Raw genomic sequence first — 23,390 nt, forward strand, 5'->3', positions numbered from 1 at the left:
ACCTAACCCTAAAACCAGCGTGTCTTTATGCAAGTCAGCTGATCCTGAACTGTGAGTCTTGCTGCAGAAAACACAAACTTTGTTACTAACTAATGTTTCCATCACAAAACGACAAGAAAAACAGAGCTGCGATATTTTATTTTTGCAGAACAGTCTCAATTGTTCTTCAGTCTGACTTAACGTTTTTACAGTAAAGTTTTGTTAATGTTTTTGATTTTCTTTTTTTTTTTTTATGTTTTCTTTTTCTAGAAGCTGATAAATCTAAATTCAACAATCTTGCATATCATTTTAAAACTGTCTAGGAATCCTGTATATTTCTAGTGAGGTAAATCACTAGAATTTTTAAAAAGTGATAAAATTACTTTTACCAAGTAATTTTGAATACATATTTAAATGTGGATTTGAATATTTTAAAACAAACAAAGGCAATGAAATTTAATGTTCATGAGTTAAATTAAGCTAAATGATGATTATCCAAATTCTTAACTAGCAGTAATATTGTGATTGAAGCTGACTAAATGGCAAGAATCTGTTAGGAGATTGCTAATTTCAGTCATTAGAGTCTTGAGACGTGATTTGGAAAACACAACATCTCCGGCGGATACTGGTTTTTTAAGGAAATGACACCTTTCTCTGAAAGCAGCAAGTCTCTCCGGAGTTTCTACTAAATGTTTGGACTCTTGTGTTAGCCTCCTGGGTAAACACAGGACCAACAGACAATGTTACAGCAAACATTATAAGTGAGAATTAGTATTAGTGCCAAAGGCAATTAATGTTGAAACATTTGTCATGATAAAGCTTTCACATCTCATGTTGACAGAAGAAGGCAACGTAGAAGTCAATACAAAATATTTAACTGTATCCAGTAAAAAGGTTTGGAATTTAGTCCTAATTTATTGGCTCAAATTATATATAAAAAACAACACTACGTTGTATAACACAGTATTTAGTGAAAGTCGTCCATTTGATTTCACGCTCTCGTTTTTTGCCATTTTCTGCGACAAGCAGATGTGAATGTGGTGTGGGTTTCGGCAGGAGCGAGCATGTGCAGCCGCTGGCAGCCCTGTAGGCTCTGGGCGCTCACACGTCTGTGTTAACAGTTTAGCTTCGGTGCCAGGTAGAGAATGAATGACACGGGGCAGGGTGGCACATCCTTGGAGATGTTTGTCAGGAGATGTCCCTCCCTTCTCCATGTTTACACTCATGGGGGCCCGCACTTGGCTGTTAGTGGGGAAGAAAACTGGGAAAACAGCCATCTTGTGAGAGCCAAGTCTCTTACCGTGAATATTAAAGAGAGAGGGAGAGAGAGATATCTGGACAAAACAAAGCTGGTTTTGGAGGACCCGGAGCACATAATAAGCACGGCTCTTTCACTGCACAACCAGGGCACTCTGGAAAAGTGGGGAGGCCGCTGAATGGGAGAGGAAGTAATAAAAAAAGCAAACTTCTTTGAAAAGAGTCCTCCGTGTGTGTGTGTGTTGTGTGAGTGAGCTCCTTGTGCATGTTTTTGAATGGCTTGTGTTCGACTCACTGGGTGATGAGACCTCATAGCATACCTGTATGGCTATTTTTAGAAATGATACAAAACACAAGTTTTCTGATAGATTCACAAGAGACAGAATGATGACAGAATGTCATCAAAATAAGCAAGTGGAGATCGGATGTGAAAAGGTAAGAACTCAAGTGCTGCGTTCCCTCAGTGGACATTTCAAAGAAGGGGTGTTAAAAAAAAAGGAAACTCAACAAACAAGAGAACCATTAAGGTAAAAAAAAAAAAGAGTAAAAAGGATCTGTGCCAATCCTGCTCTTCTTTGGTTTTTAACTCTGCATTACACAATACTCTGCAATATCATTCCTCCTTATTCCCGTCTCCAGCCTTTAATCAAGCAATTTATGTTAACCATCGTGTTTTTTTTTTTTGTTGTTTTTTTTTAGTGGTTGAACTTTAATAAAATTTTAATCAAATTAATTGCAGGGTTTGTAATTAAATCATCTTAGTTAATAAAATGTTTATCAAAATTATTTTGAGATAAATAAGCAAAATTCTGAACTCAGAGCTCTTTGTTGTTGCAGAATTATTGAATAAATCCACATATAACCAAAACAATTACCCCAAGTTATAGACTGTCACAGTGAAACATCCCTCACTCAAGTAAAAATAACAGTAGATCTAAGCAGTACTTGAATAAATGACCAAAGCAGTTTGATGAAAGCATCAAATTGCCATAAGATGAAGAGTGTCTGACTCTTATTTCCTCACACATGTGCAAGCATAAGTTTGGAAGCTAATATTACAAGACTTTTAGGGATTTTGTATTCTGTGGGCAAAGTAGAGCGAGTTCTGTTTTGATATCTTTTACATAAAGAGAAATGTAGTGAGAAGAGAAGAAAAGGGATTAGTTCAACATTACAGGTCAGACTTTGTTTTAAAGTCCTCTATGAAACATAATGTCAGTTTTCCAACTTGCTTTGATATTTTATTGCAAATCATTATTTATTGGGGTGAAATGTGGTCTTGCAAAACCTACACTTGCATTTTGTTTGTATTTCTCCAAAACATCAGAGAAGGCAATATTTGGCAGAAGTACGTCTATTTGAAACTCAACCCATGAAATATTTTTGAGATGTTTCTTAGAACACCGCTACGGTTTTCAGGTAACTTGGCAACAACAACAACAAAAATCAAGCAAACTGCTCATAAAGAGGGCCATGGCAGACCGGAAAGGCCAGATTGGATTTTCAAGTACCAACTATATATCTTGTCGGGACCAGCCAAATAACAGCATCATCCACATCGATTGCCACAAACGATCGGCAAGCAGACAAACTTACGATGCGTTCAGTGAAACCGGTCACCCCATCATGCCTCCACCTGCAATAAAGCTTATACAATCACCATTATTTCAGCAAACACTAGTGGAAAAAAGTTAAAGAAATATGCCATTTTCAAGTTGAGGTGAATCATGAAAGTATATTATTAATTACCACATAAAGATTGAGATGCACTGCATTGAATAAGAACAACTTTAGAACTCAAACCTCACTTCACTTATGCAGGTTTTAGTTAATTCCTACAGGTTTTAAATGCATTTGGATTGAACTAGATTTGTATGATTGTTATACGGAAATGAAGAAATAAATACATTTTTATCAATCATCCCTATCACCAGTTGGTTGCTGTCGTGACCAGTGGATCGTCCACTATATTCTACCTCAAACATGTAAGTTTGACACCCATGAAGGTGAAAATTTATAAACTTTGTCACATTATTATTTATGAGAGGTGTATTCCTCAGGAAAAAAGTTAATGTGTAAGACTCCAGATTGAAGTCTGCTCAAATCGATTGTCCAGGATAATGTTTTCTAAAGCCAAGAAATCACCTCGAAACTCATGAGCTCACATCAGATTTCTTTCACTCATATGCAAGCCATATGCAACTTTTTTATCGCAGTCCGAAAGCTCCAAATCGGATATTTTTATTCCAAAAATATCCAATTTGTGCCACTTCCACATGTGCACTAAACTGGAGATGTATCCAATAGTTTTCAAAGGGTCTTCAGTTAAATTTCATCTGACTTTTACATCATTCGACTGCACATCATACTGCTCTACAGAAGTTCCAGTCAATGCTCCACAAAATGCCATTACTATTAGTTGTGCTTTCTTTTGTCTTAGCTTCTTTCATCTTATGATCTTCAGACAATACTGTCACCTCCCCTGGCTCGGTATCAATTATTACTAAACTAAGCCGTGCACTGCTGTATATGACGTCTATGTTTTTCTTCTGTGCATGCGGGGCGCTTTGGGGTTGTAAGCTGTTCAGACAGAAGTCTTGATTGTTGTCACATTTAATTAATAGTATGAATGACCGAGCAAAAACAAACAAAAAAAAAAAAGATTTCAGCATCAAGACCTGCTATGCGAACACAGCCATATTGTTGTCAATTACACTTGTTTACTACTTTCACTGTCTACTGTTAGTCCTCAACCTCTACTGGCTCAGATGTTCACCATGCAGAAATAGGTTGTTTGGTTCTTTTGTAAATTTCATGTTGCCTTAGCGTTTCTGTAGTACTTAAAAAGGAAAATCACATAAAAGGTGTGAAGGAAGAGGAACAAACAACAATCAAGAAACAAAGGGGGGAACAAGATGTGGCAGAAAAGCAGCAAATTCGGGAAGTGGTGGCACCACTGCAACTTTCCTCGGTTTACCCCTGAAGGTAGTGTTTTCTCCACTCATCAGGGACTTCTCTGATGTCCCGTATCCGACTAGACTTCCACAAGTGGGGTAAATAAAGAACGACAAGCCCTTCCCCCTTCACCTCCAGGCAGGTTTTCTCCGCAGCTCCACCTCTATCCATGTCAACATGCAGCAATGCAACAATACATGGAGATGATGTGTCATTTCACTTCAGCTCTGCTTGTTAATAGATGCTACATTTTTTTTTTTTTTTTGCTGAGTTTTAAGAAAAAGAATTTGCCCTTCATGTTTTATGATGCGGTTGTGAACACAGACTTCCTCTCTGACGTGCGCGCACGCAAACTTACATGGAGAGCTCTAGTGTGGTTACAGGGAGAAATAAGAGGACCTCACATAGAGTTTGTAACACTGTTCCTCCCAATAACACATTGCTGATTTCACCCACTGAAACCTCAGTGCTTTATAATATGTGCTCATGCTTGTTTTAAATGGCAATTAAGGATTGTGAGGCGTCATATTTAGTGCTTTTTCGTGTATGGGGACATATCAAGTAGCACAGAGGCCATCTGGAAAATATGGATAAATTATGTGCTGCTGACTGATTTAGTTGGCATCGTGAAAACAAGCCTGTAAGTACATTCTTAAATAAAAGAGGGGAAAGCAGGAAGAACGAAAGGTGAGACAAACGATGATTAAACTTTAAATATATCTCGAAAATCAATGTTTACAACATAAAAGATGATTTTCTTTTTAATTTTATGAGCTCCTGTTTTATGCAGTCTGTCAATTTTAAATCAAAGCAAACCAGTACTTAGAACCACAATGACAAGCAACACTCGTAGCTCCCCCAGGATCCAGACAGAGAGTCTAGGAGGTCCAAGGAGGCTCCAAACCGATTCCTCTCCCTCTTTAGCTCCAGGCCGGTCGGGAACGAGCTGGAGATCAATAGCTTGTGCTTGCCTAAAGCCATGCCATTCCTCAGCCGGGACACTGATGCTAACTATCAATAGCAATAAGGGGCTGTCTGAGGCACAGTTAACTGCTGGCAGACCAACACAGCTGTCTGGCAGCAGTTGATAAACATCTTGTGCCCAGAGTTGCAGCGAATAAAACCACTTGATATGTTTCAACTCTGTGGGTGTATTTACTGTAAGAATGTGTGTGTGTGTGTTTTTTTTTTTTTTTTTTACGTGGCGTGTCTGCTGGCTCAGTGGTTACCTGCACACCACTTTGTTGTGTGCTTCTACTGCTCGCCCGGCTTGCTCTGCGGCTGTGACACAGACATCACATGTGTATATACTGTACGTTCTGTGTTTACGAGCGTGTGAAGTAATGCAGGGATAATTCGATGTGTAATTTTTAGTTTTGCTTCCAGGTTCTTAAAAATACATAAACACTCAGCATTCGGGGGGTTATGTCTGTAATCTCTTCAAGATGTTTTTGAAGGGTGCATGTCCTCACCAACCTCCAGCCCTTTAAGCGGGTTTTGTGTGCGTCGGCGCAATCCACCTCCAACCCTGCGAAATGTCTAACCATCTAAGCGTCTCACTTCGTCCAAATATCATCCGTCAATGTCATATGAAAGCGGAATGTGTTTGTCAAGAATTCGAAGGAGCTAAAATTGGGACTCTTGGTGGTCGTCCAGTGCCATGGTGTTTCTCGTTACTGCAACTCAAGCGAGCATGTTTAATCAGATACAATCAAGAGAATTTGGTTCATAACAATTGAAGGATTTAATGATTGCATTTTGGAGACTGAGAAAATCTATGTGGGGGAGGAAAAAAGTCAAGTGCACAATAATGAGAAACAGGCATTTTGCTAATGAGATTAAAGAATAGGACTGGATGCACATTATGTACACAAGGGAGATTCATGAATATTAATGATTATCTGAAGAAATAAACCTGATTTCAGGTGTAACATCTGAATGCCATTGTTCCCACAAATATGTGGATTTGGGTTTCTGGTTGTCTACTCTCTGTTTGCAGTATCTGGTTTCCTGTTCTACCAGTCAGGATGACTGTCACTGCCCTCTCTTCTCTCACTGATAACAGGAAGCTGGAGGTTCCTTGTCAGCCATCCATCAACACATATCTCTTTAACACTTGTACTTGAGCAGCTAAAGCTGATACACTGCCACAGTCGTCCTGTCGACCACAGCCAGAGGTGAGACCAAGTCATTATTTTTACAAGCCTCAAGTAAATCTGAAGTTTTCTCACCTAAATTTTAAATCCTAAATCTGTCAATCCCAGTTTGAGTCCAAACCCTGATTCTACAAGTCGTGTCAAGTCCTGAGAGCTAAACACTGAATTTTAAGTCTTCAGTAAGATATTTCATCAATTATCCAAGTTGATCACATAATCATACAAGTTTCAAAATGTATTAATGCAACTTCAGCTATGCATATATTTGACAGTATAAATATAAAGTTGAGCTGAACTTCAAATGATTCCATCTCAAAGAACATTAGGATTTGTGTTCTTACCCTTTTTTACTGTAACACACAGTGAAAGTGAATTTCCTGTCAAACTATTGTTGTTTTAAAGTGACACTGTCTGAATAAGCCCTTTAAAGTCTGATGCAAAAAAATAATTGTTAATAAGTTCAGATTTTAAAATTTTATGCTTTTACCAAAATACTAAAAGTACTTGGCTTTCTTTTTTTCTTTATTAAACTGATACATTAGGACATAATTCTGACTAAATATGTAAATTTTTCCATGTATTTTGTAAAACATTTGTAATATTTTAGATATAAGAAGTTTTCTAAGGAAGGTATTAGCTTTGCTAAAGCAACAGAGGTCTAAGAAAAACAGAAAAAAAGGAGAGAGAAACAATCGATGCCGTCTGGACTGCAGTTTTACAGTTCACCAAGAAAATGATCTGTCATCTACATTTAAGTAACTTTAGTTTAAAAACAATAGTCAATGCAGGTTTTTAAAATATTTTAGATACTGTTGAGGTTTAGGTTCTTGTTAAACAAGACAAGCGAATGTATCACTTTTACTCTTGGATTATATTTGTTTATGAAATAGATGATGAGAGCATGTGACTATTTCATTTAGTTTTAGTAAAAGACTTTCCTGCTTTTTTTTTTTTTACATCAAGTAAAAAAATTACTTTTTAATAATTACTAGCCTTGATTTATTGTTCATTGCGTAATTTCAAGTGGTGGAGGAAGCTGGTTGCTGCGTCCCGTGTGTCCGTGGCTTGTTTTCCCCATTCAGGGATTCTGGCTGAAAATGTTACTTGATTCAAGCAATTTATGAAACATCAAGTATTTTCAACTCCAGTAGCCTGATTCAAGCAAAATCACCAGTCATTGGTGTTAAAGTGTAAGTCGAGTCTGAGGTCTTTTGTGATTTAATCAAGTCAAGTCTAAAGTCATCAACTGTATGACTTTAGTGCAATTTATGTGATTTAGCCTCCCCACCTCTGGTCAAAGCTGACCCACATTTACAGACTCTCTCTCTCTCTCTCTTTTTTTCCCCTCTCTCTCCTCACACCCACACTGTCTTGTTGGAACGCACAAAGCCCCATCAACCTTCTGCACTTCACTGACACCCTCGAAATGTTTGTTTGTTTTTTACCCTTAAACAGGACAGCACTGGAAGGAGGGAAGGGTGTCTGAAACTGCAGCTGAGATAATGTAAAAACAAACACAGCCCACTGATATTGGGTGATGCTCCAGGAAGTTGTAAGGGAGTTGGGAGGGGGGAGCAATCTGTGCGGACAAGTGGTGGCAGGACTGCTGGAGGACAATGGAGAGGGTTTGATCTCTTAATTAATGGAGGTTGGCTCGTGCTGCTGCAGGTAGTGAATTTTAATTATTGAGGCTTCCTCGGGTGCAAGTGGAGCTCTAATTCTCCCTCATACTTCAACTATATTTTCCCTCTGTTTTTAATGGGCCTAAAAATGATGCAGCAAAGCAATGCAATTAAAACAGTACACTTAAATAAAACTATTTGTATACAAACTATTTGTATACCTATTTGTTGCAAAGGTATACAAACTATTTGTATACCTTTGCAACCTTTAAAGCAAGGTTGCTTTAAAGCAACCTAAAATGCTGCTTTAAAGCAGCATTTTAGGTTGTGTTCTCTGTGACGTTTCCTGCAGGACACCTTGAACATATCTATGCCGTGTTTTTACAGGGTTTACAGTGACAGCATGTGCAGCTTGATGGATGGAAAATGTGGTCTTATTTCTCTATTTCTTTGAGCATGAGGCCAGCTTTAAACAATCCCTTTAATCAAGCTCCTAATCCTTTTGAAAAGACGTCAGCGTGCCATTAATAAGGCCATGCACTACTTCATATGTGTGTTAGGAATGATGGTCAGGGGCTTCAGTGTTTGGTCTAAATTGAAAATAATGGGGATGGATTTTTAATGTATCATAAAAACTTTACTTTTATTTTAAGATGATTATGTTTTTAGTTCTATAACTTGTTCAGTTCTTTCCTTATATATTTTTTGTTGCTCCTGTCTAGTAAACCTACAATTAATTTGCAGCAGTAATACTTTTCAGCCTATGGACGCTGCAGTTCTGAGAATTTGGATCCTGATGAAACTGAAACCATGAAGTTTTTTCGCCACTCTAGCTCCTGTGATCTCTCTCTCTCTCACACACACACACACACACACCCCCACACGCACACACATACACACACGCCCACACACAGGGACACTGACATGCAGCTGACCCAGATGAAGGCCCGATCCAGCTCGTTGTAATTCCCTCAGCGTCTTGCATGGAGCAGCGGAGCAGTGCCGGTGAATAGAAACCCCACCACGTGTTGAATACGGTGTCAGACAGAGAGAAAAACAGAGGGAGGCTCTTTCCAGTTAGAAATACACCGTGTGAGGATCACTAACAGCTCCGGTTTGGGAGAATCCACCGCTTTAACTACCGCATTATGCGCTCAAACGCGCCGCTGTTCCTGAGCCATATATGATCAATCATGACGTGTCAGTGATAATGGTGAATGATGGCGCGCGGGCCCAGACCTGATCTGATATGGAGCGCGCACTATTGATTGCGCGTGACAGGGAGTGCGCAAGCTTTCTGGCGTCAGTCAGATTTTTTTGTTTTTTTTTTAAGGAGCGGCAACTGGTGGAATGAAACATATGTCGATTAAATTGAACAGTTTAATAGTTACATAATTATTCTTTAAAAATGGACATTTATTTATTTGGTTATTATTATTATTAATAATAATATAAATATTGATATTTGAAATACAACTTTTTTTTTATTCGATTGAAGAAGCACGCATTTCTTTTGATTTCTTCTGAGTTTGTTCTGCGGTGGATTTTTATTGCAATATTTCAGGAAACAGCAAAAACAATCAAATATTGTATGTTTTTATTATTTAGACAAATAGGCAAATGTTTTGAAACTTTTTCATTGTCTGCCCCTCCAAACTGTCATCCACCCCCACAGTGCCTGTTAACACTGTATCCTCTGCGTCCTGAGTGAATCTCCTTTTAAAATGTCTGCCGCTCGCCTGGGCTGCAAATCACCCTGTTTACAATCTCACACCAACACTCACATCAATTAACTGGCCATTGATTTTCCCGCCCGGCACATTACAATATTGCAGATCTACCCTCCGCATCACCCCCACCTCTTTTTTCCCCCTTCACTCCTGCAACATTTTAAAGTTTCGCAGCTCATAATTGCGGTGCACCCATTAATGTGCGCATCTCTGATTCAGGTGGACACAGCTAAAAATTCAATTTAGCTGCCATCCTTCAGCAGTGGAAATATGTCTAAATTCGGACTTGAATGATTTTTAATTATTTGCGATCAAGCAAAAAAAAAAAAACAAAAAAAAACGAAGAAGATCTCTCAGGACCATCAGAAGTATCTGATCTTTCCCTCTTCCTCTCTCTCCATTTTTACTCCCATGAATAAGTAAATAGTGAGGCTAGTCGAAACTAAAAGATAGCTGACACAAGAGTGGACCAGATCCATCTATAGCCTGCAGCTCCTCTTTAAATATTCAGGGAAAAATAATGGCATCCGAGGCATCACCTATAGTAACGTTATTATCTTCATTTCTCAAGATCAGCCCGCAACTGAGAGCTTCGTTTATCTTTTTCAGGTAATAAATCTGCTTGACTCAGCGCTCACGTGAAGGCCCCTCTGGGACCTCTTGCCCCCTTGTAACATAATAATAATAATAATAATAATAATAATAATAATTTTATATTTATGTAAGTTATACATTTATTATCTCAGCAATAAAAAATATCCAATATCCAATTATCATAAGGAAAAGTAGTCAGATAAATTGACAATTTAAAGCAAACACCAAGTTTTTATTAATATTTTCATAACTGAATGGATATGCACATCTCTTAAGTGCATCCTCGTAAAATATTGCTGCGCTCTAAAATAAAAAGCTGTATCTCTCTTAATCCGGATGAAAAGTCTGCGCTCTCTGCGCTCCTCTCAACAACCCGGCGCGCACTGCACTTTCGGATCTGCTGCGCGAAATCAGAGAGAGAGGAGGAGGAGGGCGGAGGTTGAGAGAGGAAGGTAGAGAGAAAGGGAGAGAGAGAGAGAGAGAAGGGGAAGAAGGAGAGGATGTTAGAAGGAGGTGGAGGTGAGTGGCGGAGTGACTGAATAGCCCGGTAACCAATCACGTCCTCGATGGGCCGGGCTCCGAGTTCGTCCCCCTGCCGCTTCACGGGCCCTCAAAGTTTGTTTATTCGCAGAGCGCTGTGCATGATGAAAACGTGTTAGTTAAGTAACTCCCTTTCTGCAAATAATAATCTATTAAAACGCTGTTTTGTTTTTGGATGCCCCGAATCAGCAGCGTGGACTTTTAAAGGAACGCGTCTTTTCGCGTGGAACGTTTATGCCGGGTTTTTTTTTTCTTTAATGTTTTTTTTTTGTTTTGTTTTGTTTTGTTTTTTTCTTGGCACACGAAACTCTCCAGGCAGTTTGGTGTTCAGCGTAACAAGAGTCCGAATCAAAACCATCTTTATGCCAGAACGCTGCAAAGTGAGAGAAAGAGAAAGAGAGCCAGGGAAGAAAGTTTGCCGAGAGAACGGCGGAGGCTGCGGTGCGCATCTATCCAAACTGATCGCTGCTGAATCTGCGTGAACGACCAAAAGATCCGGCCGCAGGAATGGACTCGAGAAGCTGACATTCCCCTGTAGTAGTCCAGATAAGCCCCTGGCTTGGCTCGCAGAAGGGGTTAAAACCGTATCCAAAGGGAGTTTGGAAAAGCCAGCCTTTCTTTCCCGTACGGATCAACTCATTGGGTGGGAGCTGAGAGAGAGACAAGAGTCCCCAGCAAATCAGGAGCTAATTGATTAAAGAGACTTCATTTGAATAGGAGGGGGGCTGGCGAGGTGCCAATCGCCTTTCAAAGAAGACCCCCCCCCTCCACCCCTCCACCACCTCCGTATGATTAATCGCACAGCATTATTGATAATCATAACGGGGCACATGCGCGGTGGATGGGCTCGATTTACGTAATTTTTGAGGAGGTTTTGTAGTCATTTTTTTATTCTTTGCCTGCTGATGTGCCAGCCAGCATGTCGCGGAGGAAACAAGCGAAGCCGCAACACTTCCAGTCCGACCCTCATCTGCCTTTACCGGAGCACAATGGTGAGTCTGCCCTGCTTCTGTACGAGTGCGCCCACTTTTTAACCGTGTTTTATAGAAACTGACGGGAAAGCTGATCTTCAAAGTTAAAAAAAATCTCTCTTTGACTTCTAACAGAACTTGTATATTTCCTTAAATCACTATTTTTTTATTTTGGCAAATAAGATTTTAATCACTTTCATAATCACTTATCTGTACTAAACAAACTTAGAATAATTTAGAAAGTAAACTGAATTTACACGACTCTGAACTTTTGCGTTTTTTAAGTTTTAAAATATATCTGTATCTGAATTAAAATAAAAATAAAATAAAAACTCACGGCGGGCGCAGTGTTTGCTGGACTCCCCTCCGTGCGCCGACACGGACCACCCTGTCTCTCCGACCGGGACCCCGCTCCCCCGGCTTCAGTCCTGCGCTATAAAGACGAAGCGCTCTGAGCGTTTCCGCTCTTTTAAGGAAAGTCACAATAACAAGTTGCTCCTTGTCTCTTTACATGTCTGCGCTTTATTTACGGGGCTCAGACGGATTAAAACATCCAAAATGTAGTCACAAAAGAGAAAAAGATAATAAAAATACTTTTTCACTTTGTTTTTCACATTCTGAAAGAATCGACTCATCCTTAAAATGTTTTGCGCAAAAACTATCAGTTCAGCCTCACACTGGATGAGACGCGCACACTCCAAAGTGCAACCCTCTTTTTTTTTTCTGTTTTTTTTAAAAATATTTCTTGATGTAAATCAGCGCCGGCCACAGATAAGGTAGTCATTTTATTTCTTCTGCCTACAAACACCATCTTACTTTCAAAGTTGTATATTTGCATTCGGCGTGTGAATCCTTTATATTTGGTTTTTGCTCCTAAAATGTGGGACGAGTTTGCACAAAGTGACATTGAAAGTGCGACTGCATAGAAACCGAGGCTCTCAGTGTTTTTGGAGCTAGGAAAATGGCATAGAACCTGGATTTTTGCAAGGTTTTCAGAGCTAAAGAAATACATGAATGAAACTATGCTTGATAAGAACGTTAGTTAACTTACATGACGTGTGTTTTGTTTAGTCACACGTAATACCGAGCGCTCATTACTAAGAAAAGAGAAAATCTTTTGTTTTTCTTCTAAAGAAAAGGCAATGTATATTAATCAAATGTCTGCTTAAAATATTTTCACTCCTTACTCTGTTTTGCTAAGTAGTTCACAACACTATATGAGAATAAAAATAAGATGCAGTAAATAAAAATAAAAAATATATATATGATCTTACTCAGGTCCTATTTAAGGCCTTCAAATGTAACACACACATTGTAAATATTTTTGCTAAATGTAACAAAATAGTGCTTAATAATTTCTTGAGAAAGAAATGTGCAAGCACTTTTGCAGTCCAGTTCATGTATTATTTTTTTTCTGGAAGGGGGCATGCTAGTTCATGCAATACTTAAAAGTAAATCTCTGAGTGTTGTGTACATTCTCAATTTCAATAACTTAGAAAGTCACTTTTTTCACTCAAGTATATTCCCTGCTATTTTGCATGCAGAAGTAAATACAAGTGTCCTATATGTGTGTAATTGTCCAACAATTACACACGATATAGACGTCTGTGTGAGTTTAGAAATCTTTCACTGAGACAGTGCCAGTGTTATTGAAAGAGTTTTGTGAGAGCTGTGCGATGCGGAAGTGAAACAGAGAGTTGTGATGCTGAGGGCGCTGCAGTTGCCTGGGAGGTCGGGCATGAGAGCCGCGGAGGGTGGGATGTCGAGCTGTTTTAACCTTTGTCAGTGGCCCCTCTGTGTGGAGGTGATCAGAGTTCAGGGCCCAGTGTGTTCCTCTCAGCCTTGTCATTGAGCGTGCTGATCGGAGCTGCAGGCGGCCCAGCAAGGCCTCGACTTTTTATTTAAGTGTGTGGTGTGTGACTGCGGGGCCTTATCAATGTTGTGGCCATCCCCTTGCGCCCTATCAGAGTGGGCCCCCCTGGAAGAGAAGACTGGGTAGGCAGCCCCCCACCCCCCTTTTTTACACTGTTGTTCCCTTCAAAGACAGAGTGCAGTTGCTTGTCAACCTTCCAGTGTTTATGTGGTGTGAGTCTAGGTGTAGCATGAAGGACTTGTCTTTCCCTCCCCTTAAGTTTTAATCGTGTCACCGGGGCAGAGCTTCTGAGATGTGAGTCTCTTCCTGGATCTTCGGCAGCTTTTAATGGAACCCCATCCAGTGTTCTGTGGGCTGGAGACGACGTGAACAGAAACCCCTCTGAAGTTACAAGTGTCAGGAAGCTCACAGAGGCCCCCTGCGAAAAAATAATGTAGGATCTCTCAAAGCTCGCCTTTAAATTTTTTGACTAATCCTTACTTTTCAAAATCTGTCCTCCGACTCTTCGTCTTTTCTAACTTCTTTTAGTGTTGCACCCTTTCTTTGTGCACAAACTCTATAGACATTTTACACAGTCCTTCATACCTACTTGACTTTATTTTAATTTTAATTTGAAGTTAATCCTTGCTATTCTGGGACTTAAGCCTAATGCTAGCATCTGCGTTGTTCGTTATACTTGTCTTATGTGGTCAGTGGATTTGTGGTGATGAATTGACTCAGATTTGATCCGTCTTTGGTCATCAAGTAAAATATGGCAGAGTTTGAAGATCAAATGAGCAGTTCTGGGAAGTTACTGATGTAAACAAAATTCTTTTGGCTTGTAAAAATATCATTACTGTTTTCTGCTGTCGTTTTTATTTAACACTGAATAAGGCAAGATGAGACCTACCATTGTAGTATTAGTCAAATACGAGTACTGTTTAATAGTGGCTTAATTAGTAACATGACAAATGGCCAATTTTAAATTTGCTTTTTTTTTTTTTTACTTGATCTTACAGCAAAAGTTTTCTTGGATTTGCATTAAAACTTTTATCATATTTTTGCCATATTTGAAATTAGGAACTAACTATAAATTTATTGCATGCCTTTTTATTTTAAAGTGAAAGTTTGTTTCAAATATTCTGTTTTTCAACAAGGTATCTTGGTAGTATTATATTGTAGTATTTTCTTTTAGACATTAACACTCAAAAAGTTAACTCAAAAAGACATAGTTTATTTAAGACTAACCTTGCATTTCGCCAAAGAAATTAATAATTAATTAATTCTTAATATTTTTTTTCTTTTTGAGTGTATCCCAAATTCCTGTGTATTTTTCAATTTTTGTCACTCTCCATTTGTGTAAAGTGGAGGGGAAAAAACAGTATATCTTTTTTAATTTTTGTAGTCTTTACACACGCGTATGCACGCCCACGCACACACACACACAGTTTTTTTTCTTTAAAATTTAACACTCTGATTGTAGGTCGGCGGGTGGGTGGAAGGGGGGATTTAACATGAAAAGTTATCATTAAAGTTGAATCTTCCGTGTTTGCATGGTTTGGTGGTGTGAGGGCCGGGGTTTACTGTCATGGCAACTTTGCGTTATCCAGTGTCTCTGAGCGGAGAAACATTGAGGGAGATAATCCCTGAATTAAACAGGATCTGCTTTGAGTCGACTGGGATGAGCAGAGGGCCAGGCTGCGCCGACGATCCCCGCCGCTCCCATGCTGCGCGAACAATGGGAAGGCATCCTGTCTCTCTGTGGGGCAGGGCTGCGCTCCTCTGGGTTTCATTTGCAAATGAATTCTTGGCGCTGATGAAAGTGTTTTGAGGGGCCGGAGCCACAATGAAAGGGATTCATAGAGAAATGCAATTTGTAAATCAACTTGTATGTTAAATAGCAAGATTTTAGTGTGACAAAGAGGGAAGTGAATGAGGAAAGTCTGGGGCGCAGCGGTTGCTCTGGGGGCAGGGTGTTGTCTTCCCTTTTCACTATTTGAATTGTCATGTTTTAATAAAAAGGAATATTTAGAAAACCTGTTTCTGCGTGCATGCCAGTTAGAGTCATAGCTTTTAAATTATTGTCTGAGTAAAAAGCAGAAGTTTCTGTATGCAATGCTTGTTCATTGAGTTGGCTTGTCCTGTTTGTCAGTTTTGGCAAGTTTGTGATGCAGACCAGAATATACAGTGCTAGCCCTCTATGTGATAAAACGCACTTTTTAAAATTCTTTAAACTTTTTCTGAATTTTTTTGTTTTTCCATTTTCAGTAAATTGCAGTTTTTTCTACTGAAAATTTGTCAGACTTTTTTTATTCAGTCATGGCTTTATATGTTATATATATTCTAGTTGTTGTAAACAAATCTCGGCGTCACAAGCTGTGTTGTTTTTGCCTCAGTGTGACTGCGGGGACGGTGGACACAAATTAGTTTAGTGACATGGATAACCTGTCCAAGTTGCCCATAGTTGGCTGAAAATGAGCAAAGTTGACAGCAAATTGAAAGTCTAATAAGTCCTCAAATGCTTTTTTCTTTCACCGAATGGACAAGAAGACTTTGAAGGGCATGAGTTATAGGAAATCAATGCTTTTCTATGAAATTTCATTAAGAACCAATGTCCTCGCTTCACTCTGTTTTATATTTTGATGGATTGTCTGAAGAAAATGATTACCTTCTGCGGGCCTGATGAAACTCATACGCACATCTCTAAAGATCTCTTTTAAACAATATTTGCATAGCTCCTATTGATTTTATATCTCGACTTATCATGTTCTTGAGGTTACTGTGTTAAATAAAGCGTTTTTTATTTTATTTTGTTGGCTTATTGTTGTCTTAGAATCATTGTTTTTATGAGCACTTCAAAAGGATGAGTGTAAAACTGATTAATTTAAGATTAACAACAATGGAAGGTGACGAGATAAAGCTGCTTTTTCAGCTGTAAAATATCTCCAATCACTAATCCTCTGTTTCCTATTTTTCAGGGGACACGGAACTTTGCTCCGAGGACCCCCCCTGCAAGGAGTCAGACGCCCATGTCTGCAGCAGATGTTGCGCTGAGTTCTTTGAACTTTCAGATCTCGAGGAACACCAGAAAAATTGCACTAAGAATCAGTTAGTTTTGATAGTGAATGAAAATCCTGCCTCCCCTGCTGGAAGTTTCTCACCCGGGTCTCCTTCCCATAATCCCGATGACCAGATGAATGACACAGCTAATAACACTGATCAAACAGAGTGCAGTGATCTTTTGGAGCCCAACATCCTTGAAAAAGACGAATCCATGGATGTGGATGTTTCTGGAATGAGCAGTGGCCACGAAGAGGAAGGCGGTCAAATAGAGAGTGGGAGCTCTATTGATACAGTCAGTGGCCATGCAGGGAGGGGCACTGCTGGCCCTGCAGTAGGTACTTCAGCAATCTCTGCCTCACTACCTCAGGTCAGTAACCTCACTGAACTGGGAAACTTCTCTATGATCAACAGCAATGTCATAATTGAAAATCTGCAGAGCACTAAGGTGGCCGTGGCTCAATTCTCCCAAGAGAACAGGTCCACTGGAGGGCCCAGGGTGGCTGTGCCAGCCCTAATGGAGCAGCTTTTAGCCCTGCAACAGCAGCAGATCCACCAGCTGCAGCTCATAGAGCAAATTCGTCATCAGATACTACTATTAGCTTCTCAGTCCCCAGAAATGCAGGTACCCCCAACTTCTGCTCCAGGCACAATGGGGCCTGCTGCCAGCCCACTGACCACACTCAGCTCACATCTCTCTCAACAGCTGGCTGCAGCCGCAGGCCTCGCGCAGAACCTGGCAAGTCAGTCAGCCAGCATTAGTAGCCTAAAACAGCTGGCTGCAGCAGCGCAGCTACCTCAGCCCAACCCAAGCAGTAGTGAGACATCTCAGAGTGTTACGACACTGGGACCATCAACAGTCAATCCTCAGTCCTCTGACAAGAGGCCTAGTGTTATGAGTAGCCTCCACTCTCAGCTAAGTAACTCCTCGCTTCCTAAAACATCAACGGCAGCATTTGGAATAGGTAGCTTGCTAAGTTCTGCAGTGAATCCCCTTCTACCTCAGCCCCCACCTGGAAACCCCATGTTCTCAAGCTCTCTGCCCAGTGTTGGCACCACTGTTGAGGACCTAAACTCTCTAGCTGTTCTAGCCCAACAGAGAAAAGGCAAGCCACCAAATGTAACTTCATTTGAACACAAAACTAGTTCTGATGAGGCTTTCTTCAAACATAAGTGCAGGTTTTGTGGCAAGGTATTTGGAAGTGATAGTGCCTTGCAAATCCATCTTCGCTCTCACACTGGTGAGAGACCATACAAGTGTAATATCTGTGGTAATCGCTTCTCCACCCGAGGTAACCTGAAGGTGCATTTCCAGCGTCATAAAGAAAAATACCCTCATATCCAGATGAACCCGTATCCTGTCCCTGAGCATCTAGACAACATACCAACAAGTACTGGTATACCATATGGTATGTCCATGCCACCTGAGAAACCTGTTACCAGCTGGCTTGACAGTAAACCAGTTTTACCCACTCTGACCACCTCAGTTGGTATGCTTCTTCCACCAACTATGCCGAGTTTGCCCCATTTCATCAAAAAGGAAGATCATTCTATAGCCATAGCTAGCCCTTCTGTTACTGCAAAGAATGACTCAGGTGCAACTGAGCTTTTAGATAAAAGTAACAATAATGTGTCTGAAGAGGGTGAAGGTGCAACTTTGCCTACCTCAAATGGAAAAACTGAAGAAAGAAGCCACTCGTCAGTCTTAATGACAAATGTGAGCTCTGCATCAGAGAGTACTGCAGAATATACAACTTCTAACAGCCCACCCATGATGACCAACCCACTCATGCCTCTTTTGACTGACCAGTTCAAAGCTACGTTTCCTTTTGGAGGTATCCTGGATCCTCTCCAGGGGTCAGAGACCTCCAAACTACAGCAGCTTGTGGAAAACATTGACAGGAAGGTGACAGACCCAAATGAATGTGTCATCTGCCACCGGGTGCTGAGCTGCCAGAGTGCTCTAAAAATGCACTATCGCACTCACACAGGGGAGAGGCCGTTTAAGTGTAAAATTTGTGGCAGAGCATTCACCACCAAGGGAAATCTTAAGACCCACTACAGTGTTCACAGGGCTATGCCTCCTCTAAGAGTTCAACACTCCTGCCCCATTTGCCAGAAAAAATTCACAAATGCTGTGGTTCTACAGCAACATATTCGCATGCATATGGGTGGGCAGATCCCCAACACCCCTCTGCCAGAGAGTTATCCAGAGTCCATGGCATCTGATACTGGCTCATTCGAGGAGAGAAACTTTGATGATCTTGACAATTTCTCTGATGACAACTTAGAGGGTATGGAAGAAGGCCCAGATAGCAGTGTGCCAGACACACCCAGGTCAGTTGATGCTTCCCAAGACAGTCTATGTAACTCACCAACTCCCCATGAAATGGGAAACCAAGAGGGGCAGGAGCAAAGTGGTCAAGAAAATTCTCAGAGTAATGAAATGGAAGAGATTCCAACCAGTCAGTTGAAGCTTAGTGCAAATGGCTTTGTTGAGGGGGATTGCCTCACCAATGACTCCTCATCTTTCGGAGGGGATGTTGAAAGCCAAAGTGCCGGGAGTCCAGCTGTGTCAGAATCTACCTCCTCCATGCAGGCGCCATCCCCCACTAGCATGCAGCCACAAGCACGCAAATCTCCCAGCCTTGAAGAAAGGCACCATAGGGCCATATCTATGGAACACACCAGTGCAAGCCTCCTGCACTCTCACCCCTCCAACATCGGAGCCCTAGATCTGACATCTGTCAATCCTTCAAAAGACCCTCTGGGCATGATATTTCCCTTCCGTGAGCGTAGCACCATCAAAAACACATCTTGTGACATCTGTGGAAAAACCTTTGCTTGTCAGAGTGCCTTGGACATTCACTATCGAAGCCATACCAAAGAGCGACCATTTATTTGCACGGCTTGTAACAGAGGTTTTTCCACCAAGGGTAACCTCAAGCAGCACATGTTAACTCATCAAATGAGAGACCTGCCCTCCCAGCTCTTTGAGCCCTCAAATACCAGCCTCTCCTCCAGCCCAACTCCTTCTCTCCTCTCTGTTGGGTCTCTCAGCAAACCTGAGGTTAATGGCTTCCTCCATGGCCTCCACCAAGAAAACAAGGACATTACCCCAGGTTTAGTCACGTCATCTGCATCCACCTCCCCGGTACTCTCTGCAGCTCCGCCACGCAGGACTCCAAAACAACATTTCTGCAACACCTGTGGGAAGTGTTTCTCCTCATCTAGTGCCCTACAAATCCATGAAAGAACCCACACAGGGGAAAAACCATTTGCTTGCAGCATCTGTGGTCGGGCTTTCACCACCAAAGGAAACCTCAAGGTAAATGAAAAAGAAAATAAGAAATACAATGCTAGGCCTTCTGGTTAATTGTACTCCGCTTGTCATATAAGTTGAAGTTGAATGTGATGAACTAAATATGAGATCAGTGCACAGAGTTAGTTATAACAGTGATCTAGGTCAGACTGTGTTTGTCCACAGGGAAAGTCACATGCTTACATCAGTCAGAAAAGCTTCTGCTCAATGATCAACAGAAACTTGTAACTAGAGTGCACTGAACATAAAAAAAAATATTTTAGTGCCAAATTCTGGTCACAAACAAAATCTACTTCCAAGTTAGTTTCTAAGATTTCATTTTCAGAAATATATATTCATCTGCAGCTTTAGTTCTTTAGCTATTTAAAATACAATTTTAAAAAGTTGTATTTATGGATTATGAAGAGGAATAAGTGTTTATGCAAACATGGTATTAACAGATGTAAAACACCACATGTATTGTTGTCTGAAGTAATACAAATAGACAGCATAATTTGGCACAAACCGGGTAGGTTTCCGTGAGATGAGCAAATTAAAGTTCAGGTTAAACACTATGGGTCAGTCTTGCCAAAATAAGATGTTTACAGCCTGTTGGTACCTCACACAGCATAGGCAGCTACCCAGGCTGCAGCTCCCTGGGTGTGAAGCCATTTAAATACCGTCAAGCATTATGATTATTTTTTTCCATTGCATCATCTCATGTGCAGCTCCTGTTGCCAAGATTGTAAACAACACTAATTTTCATCCCTTTCTGTGTCTGTCCTCCCCTCCTTATGTTCCTTTTATTCCCTCCTCTCTCTCCACCTGCATAGGTCCACATGGGCACACACATGTGGAACAGTGCTCCTGCCAGACGTGGCCGCAGGCTCTCTGTGGACGGACCAATGGCCTTCTTGGGCACAAACCCAGTCAAGTTCCCTGAAATCTTTCAGAAAGACATGGCATCAAGGCATCAAGCAAGCAACGGAGATCCGGCTAGCTTCTGGAACCAGTACGCTGCAGCCTTTTCCAATGGGCTGGCGATGAAGACAAATGAAATCTCTGTCATCCAGAATGGAGGCATCCCACCTCTGTCAGGCGGAGTGGGAAACGGGGGCAGCTCTCCGATAGGTGGCCTAACAGGCAGCCTGGACAAGCTGCACAGTGCAGAGCCTAACGCCGCTCTCGCCGGCCTCGAGAAAATGGCCAACACAGAGAACGGGTCCCACTTCCGGTTCACACGCTTCATGGAGGACAATAAAGAGATTGTCACCAATTAGACTGCATGCTCCCGTGTTGGACACAGACAAGCAAAGGTGCCTCTAGGCACCGTGAACATATGTGTACACACGGAAAAGAAGAGACCGGAAGAAAACAAGACGAGGATAAAAATCAACTGAACTGCTTTGCTCACCATTGAATCTTTACGAACACTCGTGTGAAGACAAGTTGCTTTTTTTGTACAATGTACATGTTATAGTTTTACGGAGCTTATTTATTAGTGATTATAACCTTGCTTGAAACAAGTGGAAACATTAACAGTTAGGGTTTGTTTATTTTTAAAACCAGAATGAGTATGTATGGGTGCTTTAAATATGTGCTTCAGAGACTTAGAAAATCTGGTTGGATAACCTAACCTCGGCATTAAGTTATTTTCTGTCTGTAGTAGCTATAACTGAGCTGTCTGTGTTCATGTGATACATTAGCCCTGTAATAAAACAAACGTCCTGTAAATAATGTACACTGATCTCCTGTAGATGGTCTAACATCTGTGTGTTTCCCTTCCCCTTTTCGAGACAAAACAATGACATTCAAGCAAGGGACAAAATGATGTGGTAGTTCCTATTTTCTAGTTGTTATTTACCTTTATCTTATTTAAAGAAGACAAAATATTAAAGTTTGCTACATTTCACGAGTTTCTTTAGTGTTAACTTGTTTTATTGTTACAGTCCCTGGCTATTTTACTTTTCATTTTCTGTTTACTTACATTTTTTCCTTCTCTTTTTTTTCTTTTTGTTGCTCTTGTCTTGAGGGGAGCAAGACGTTTACACAGAGGGAGAATATTCTGTCGGGTTTATTTTATTTGGAGCTGTGGCAGCCAATCAGTCGAGACGGACTCTCCTTTTGTTTCTCAGCTGGATTCCCACATTGCTGCTATGTCCCAGCATCCTCCCTATGTCATCAAGTGCAAAGTCATGTGTTGAAGCTTCTGTAAATACATTCAGATTTGGAAATGCAACTTCCTTTGTGGGATAATGTACATACTGATCACATGAGAAGTCCATCACGGCCAGAAATGGGTGGGTGGGGGGTACAAACTGAGAGCGTTTTTATAAATATAAATATATATTGGGTATGACAACCTTTGGACTGTTACATGCACTTTCTTGGAAAGTTGGAAGATCTTTATGGGTCCAGTTTCTCTACACTTTAATACCTACTAACAACTAAGATACTGTAATTCTTTACTCTAATAATCAAATACATCAGTTTTCCAAAAGAAACATCTTGTGTGTGTTTGTGTGCTTTTATTCCCTCTTTGTAAAGAAAAAAATAAATGCATTCTCATGTTTTTTTTTTGTTTTTTGTTTTTGTTTTGTTTTTACATTTTTCCACATTAATTCGATTTATTATTAAACTTGGAATCTCTTTTGAGCTTCATATTTTTAAATAATCACGGTTTTGAATTTATTTTTTGATGTGAGATTAAAGTTTCCCACTTTAATTTCAAAATAAGGCTGTGATGTAAATATCAAAAAGGAAAAGAAAATCGAGCAAAGCAATTTCTTTAGCTTAAGCATTAATTAATACATTTTGACTTTTAAGAAGGCTTGTATTTCGGGGCTGAAACAAATTGCGTTTTTCTTCTTTTTTTTCTGAATTCGACAAAAAAAATCCGGCGCAATGAGCGCTATCACGATGCCAAATTTCCGATTGGTTAAATTTTTTGTCTTACCTAAAAAAAAAAAAAAAAAAAAAAAAAAAAAAAAAAGAATCCTCCAGCTGCATTTAATTTAACACATCGCTGCACATCCTGCAGCGCAGGATCTGCTCGTTTCTCCCCAGTCCAGCATCCTCGGCGCGCTCCCTCCTCTCTTTTTCCTTTCCTCTTCACGAAACCTTCTCCCCCACACCCCGCCAAAAAAAAAAAAAAAAAAAATCCCCAATATTTACGTTTTAGATTTCAAGACGTTGAAGCTAAATGATCCTTGCCCACAGCGCCCGCTTTCTTTTTAACAGTCACATGTGTTCCCCTGAGCTGTGTTGGCGCAGCGCGTCGGCTTCCTGAGAGATTCCTTCAAAGACAGAAAGAAAAACAAAACTGATCCACATTCCTGCCTAATTAGGACAAATACTTCCTCTCTGCGAGCTT

General features: G+C 40.5%; 1 protein-coding gene across 1 annotated transcript; it reads left to right on the forward strand.

The window, feature by feature from the left end:
- Positions 1-10,904: 10,904 nt before the first annotated feature.
- On the forward strand, positions 10,905-22,523 carry sall1a (spalt-like transcription factor 1a). Its single transcript, XM_032561275.1, has 3 exons — positions 10,905-11,825; positions 16,635-20,044; positions 20,851-22,523. Exons 1-3 carry the CDS (start codon positions 11,753-11,755, stop codon positions 21,295-21,297), a joined length of 3,930 nt encoding a protein of 1,309 aa, XP_032417166.1. The 5' UTR covers positions 10,905-11,752; the 3' UTR covers positions 21,298-22,523.
- The last annotated feature ends 867 nt before the right edge of the window (positions 22,524-23,390 follow it).

The sequence above is a fragment of the Xiphophorus hellerii genome, chromosome 4, assembly GCF_003331165.1.
Source record: "Xiphophorus hellerii strain 12219 chromosome 4, Xiphophorus_hellerii-4.1, whole genome shotgun sequence".
NCBI classification, from domain to species: Eukaryota; Metazoa; Chordata; class Actinopteri; order Cyprinodontiformes; family Poeciliidae; genus Xiphophorus; species Xiphophorus hellerii.

Excerpts from the sequence above, each read along its gene's own strand:
- sall1a (XM_032561275.1), top strand. The coding sequence starts at position 11,753 with ATGTCGCGGAGGAAACAAGCGAAGCCGCAACACTTCCAGTCCGACCCT. Across the intron at positions 11,826-16,634 it reads GCCTTTACCGGAGCACAATG|GGGACACGGAACTTTGCTCC; the intron begins GTGAGTCTGCCC and ends CCTATTTTTCAG. Across the intron at positions 20,045-20,850 it reads CCACCAAAGGAAACCTCAAG|GTCCACATGGGCACACACAT; the intron begins GTAAATGAAAAA and ends CCACCTGCATAG.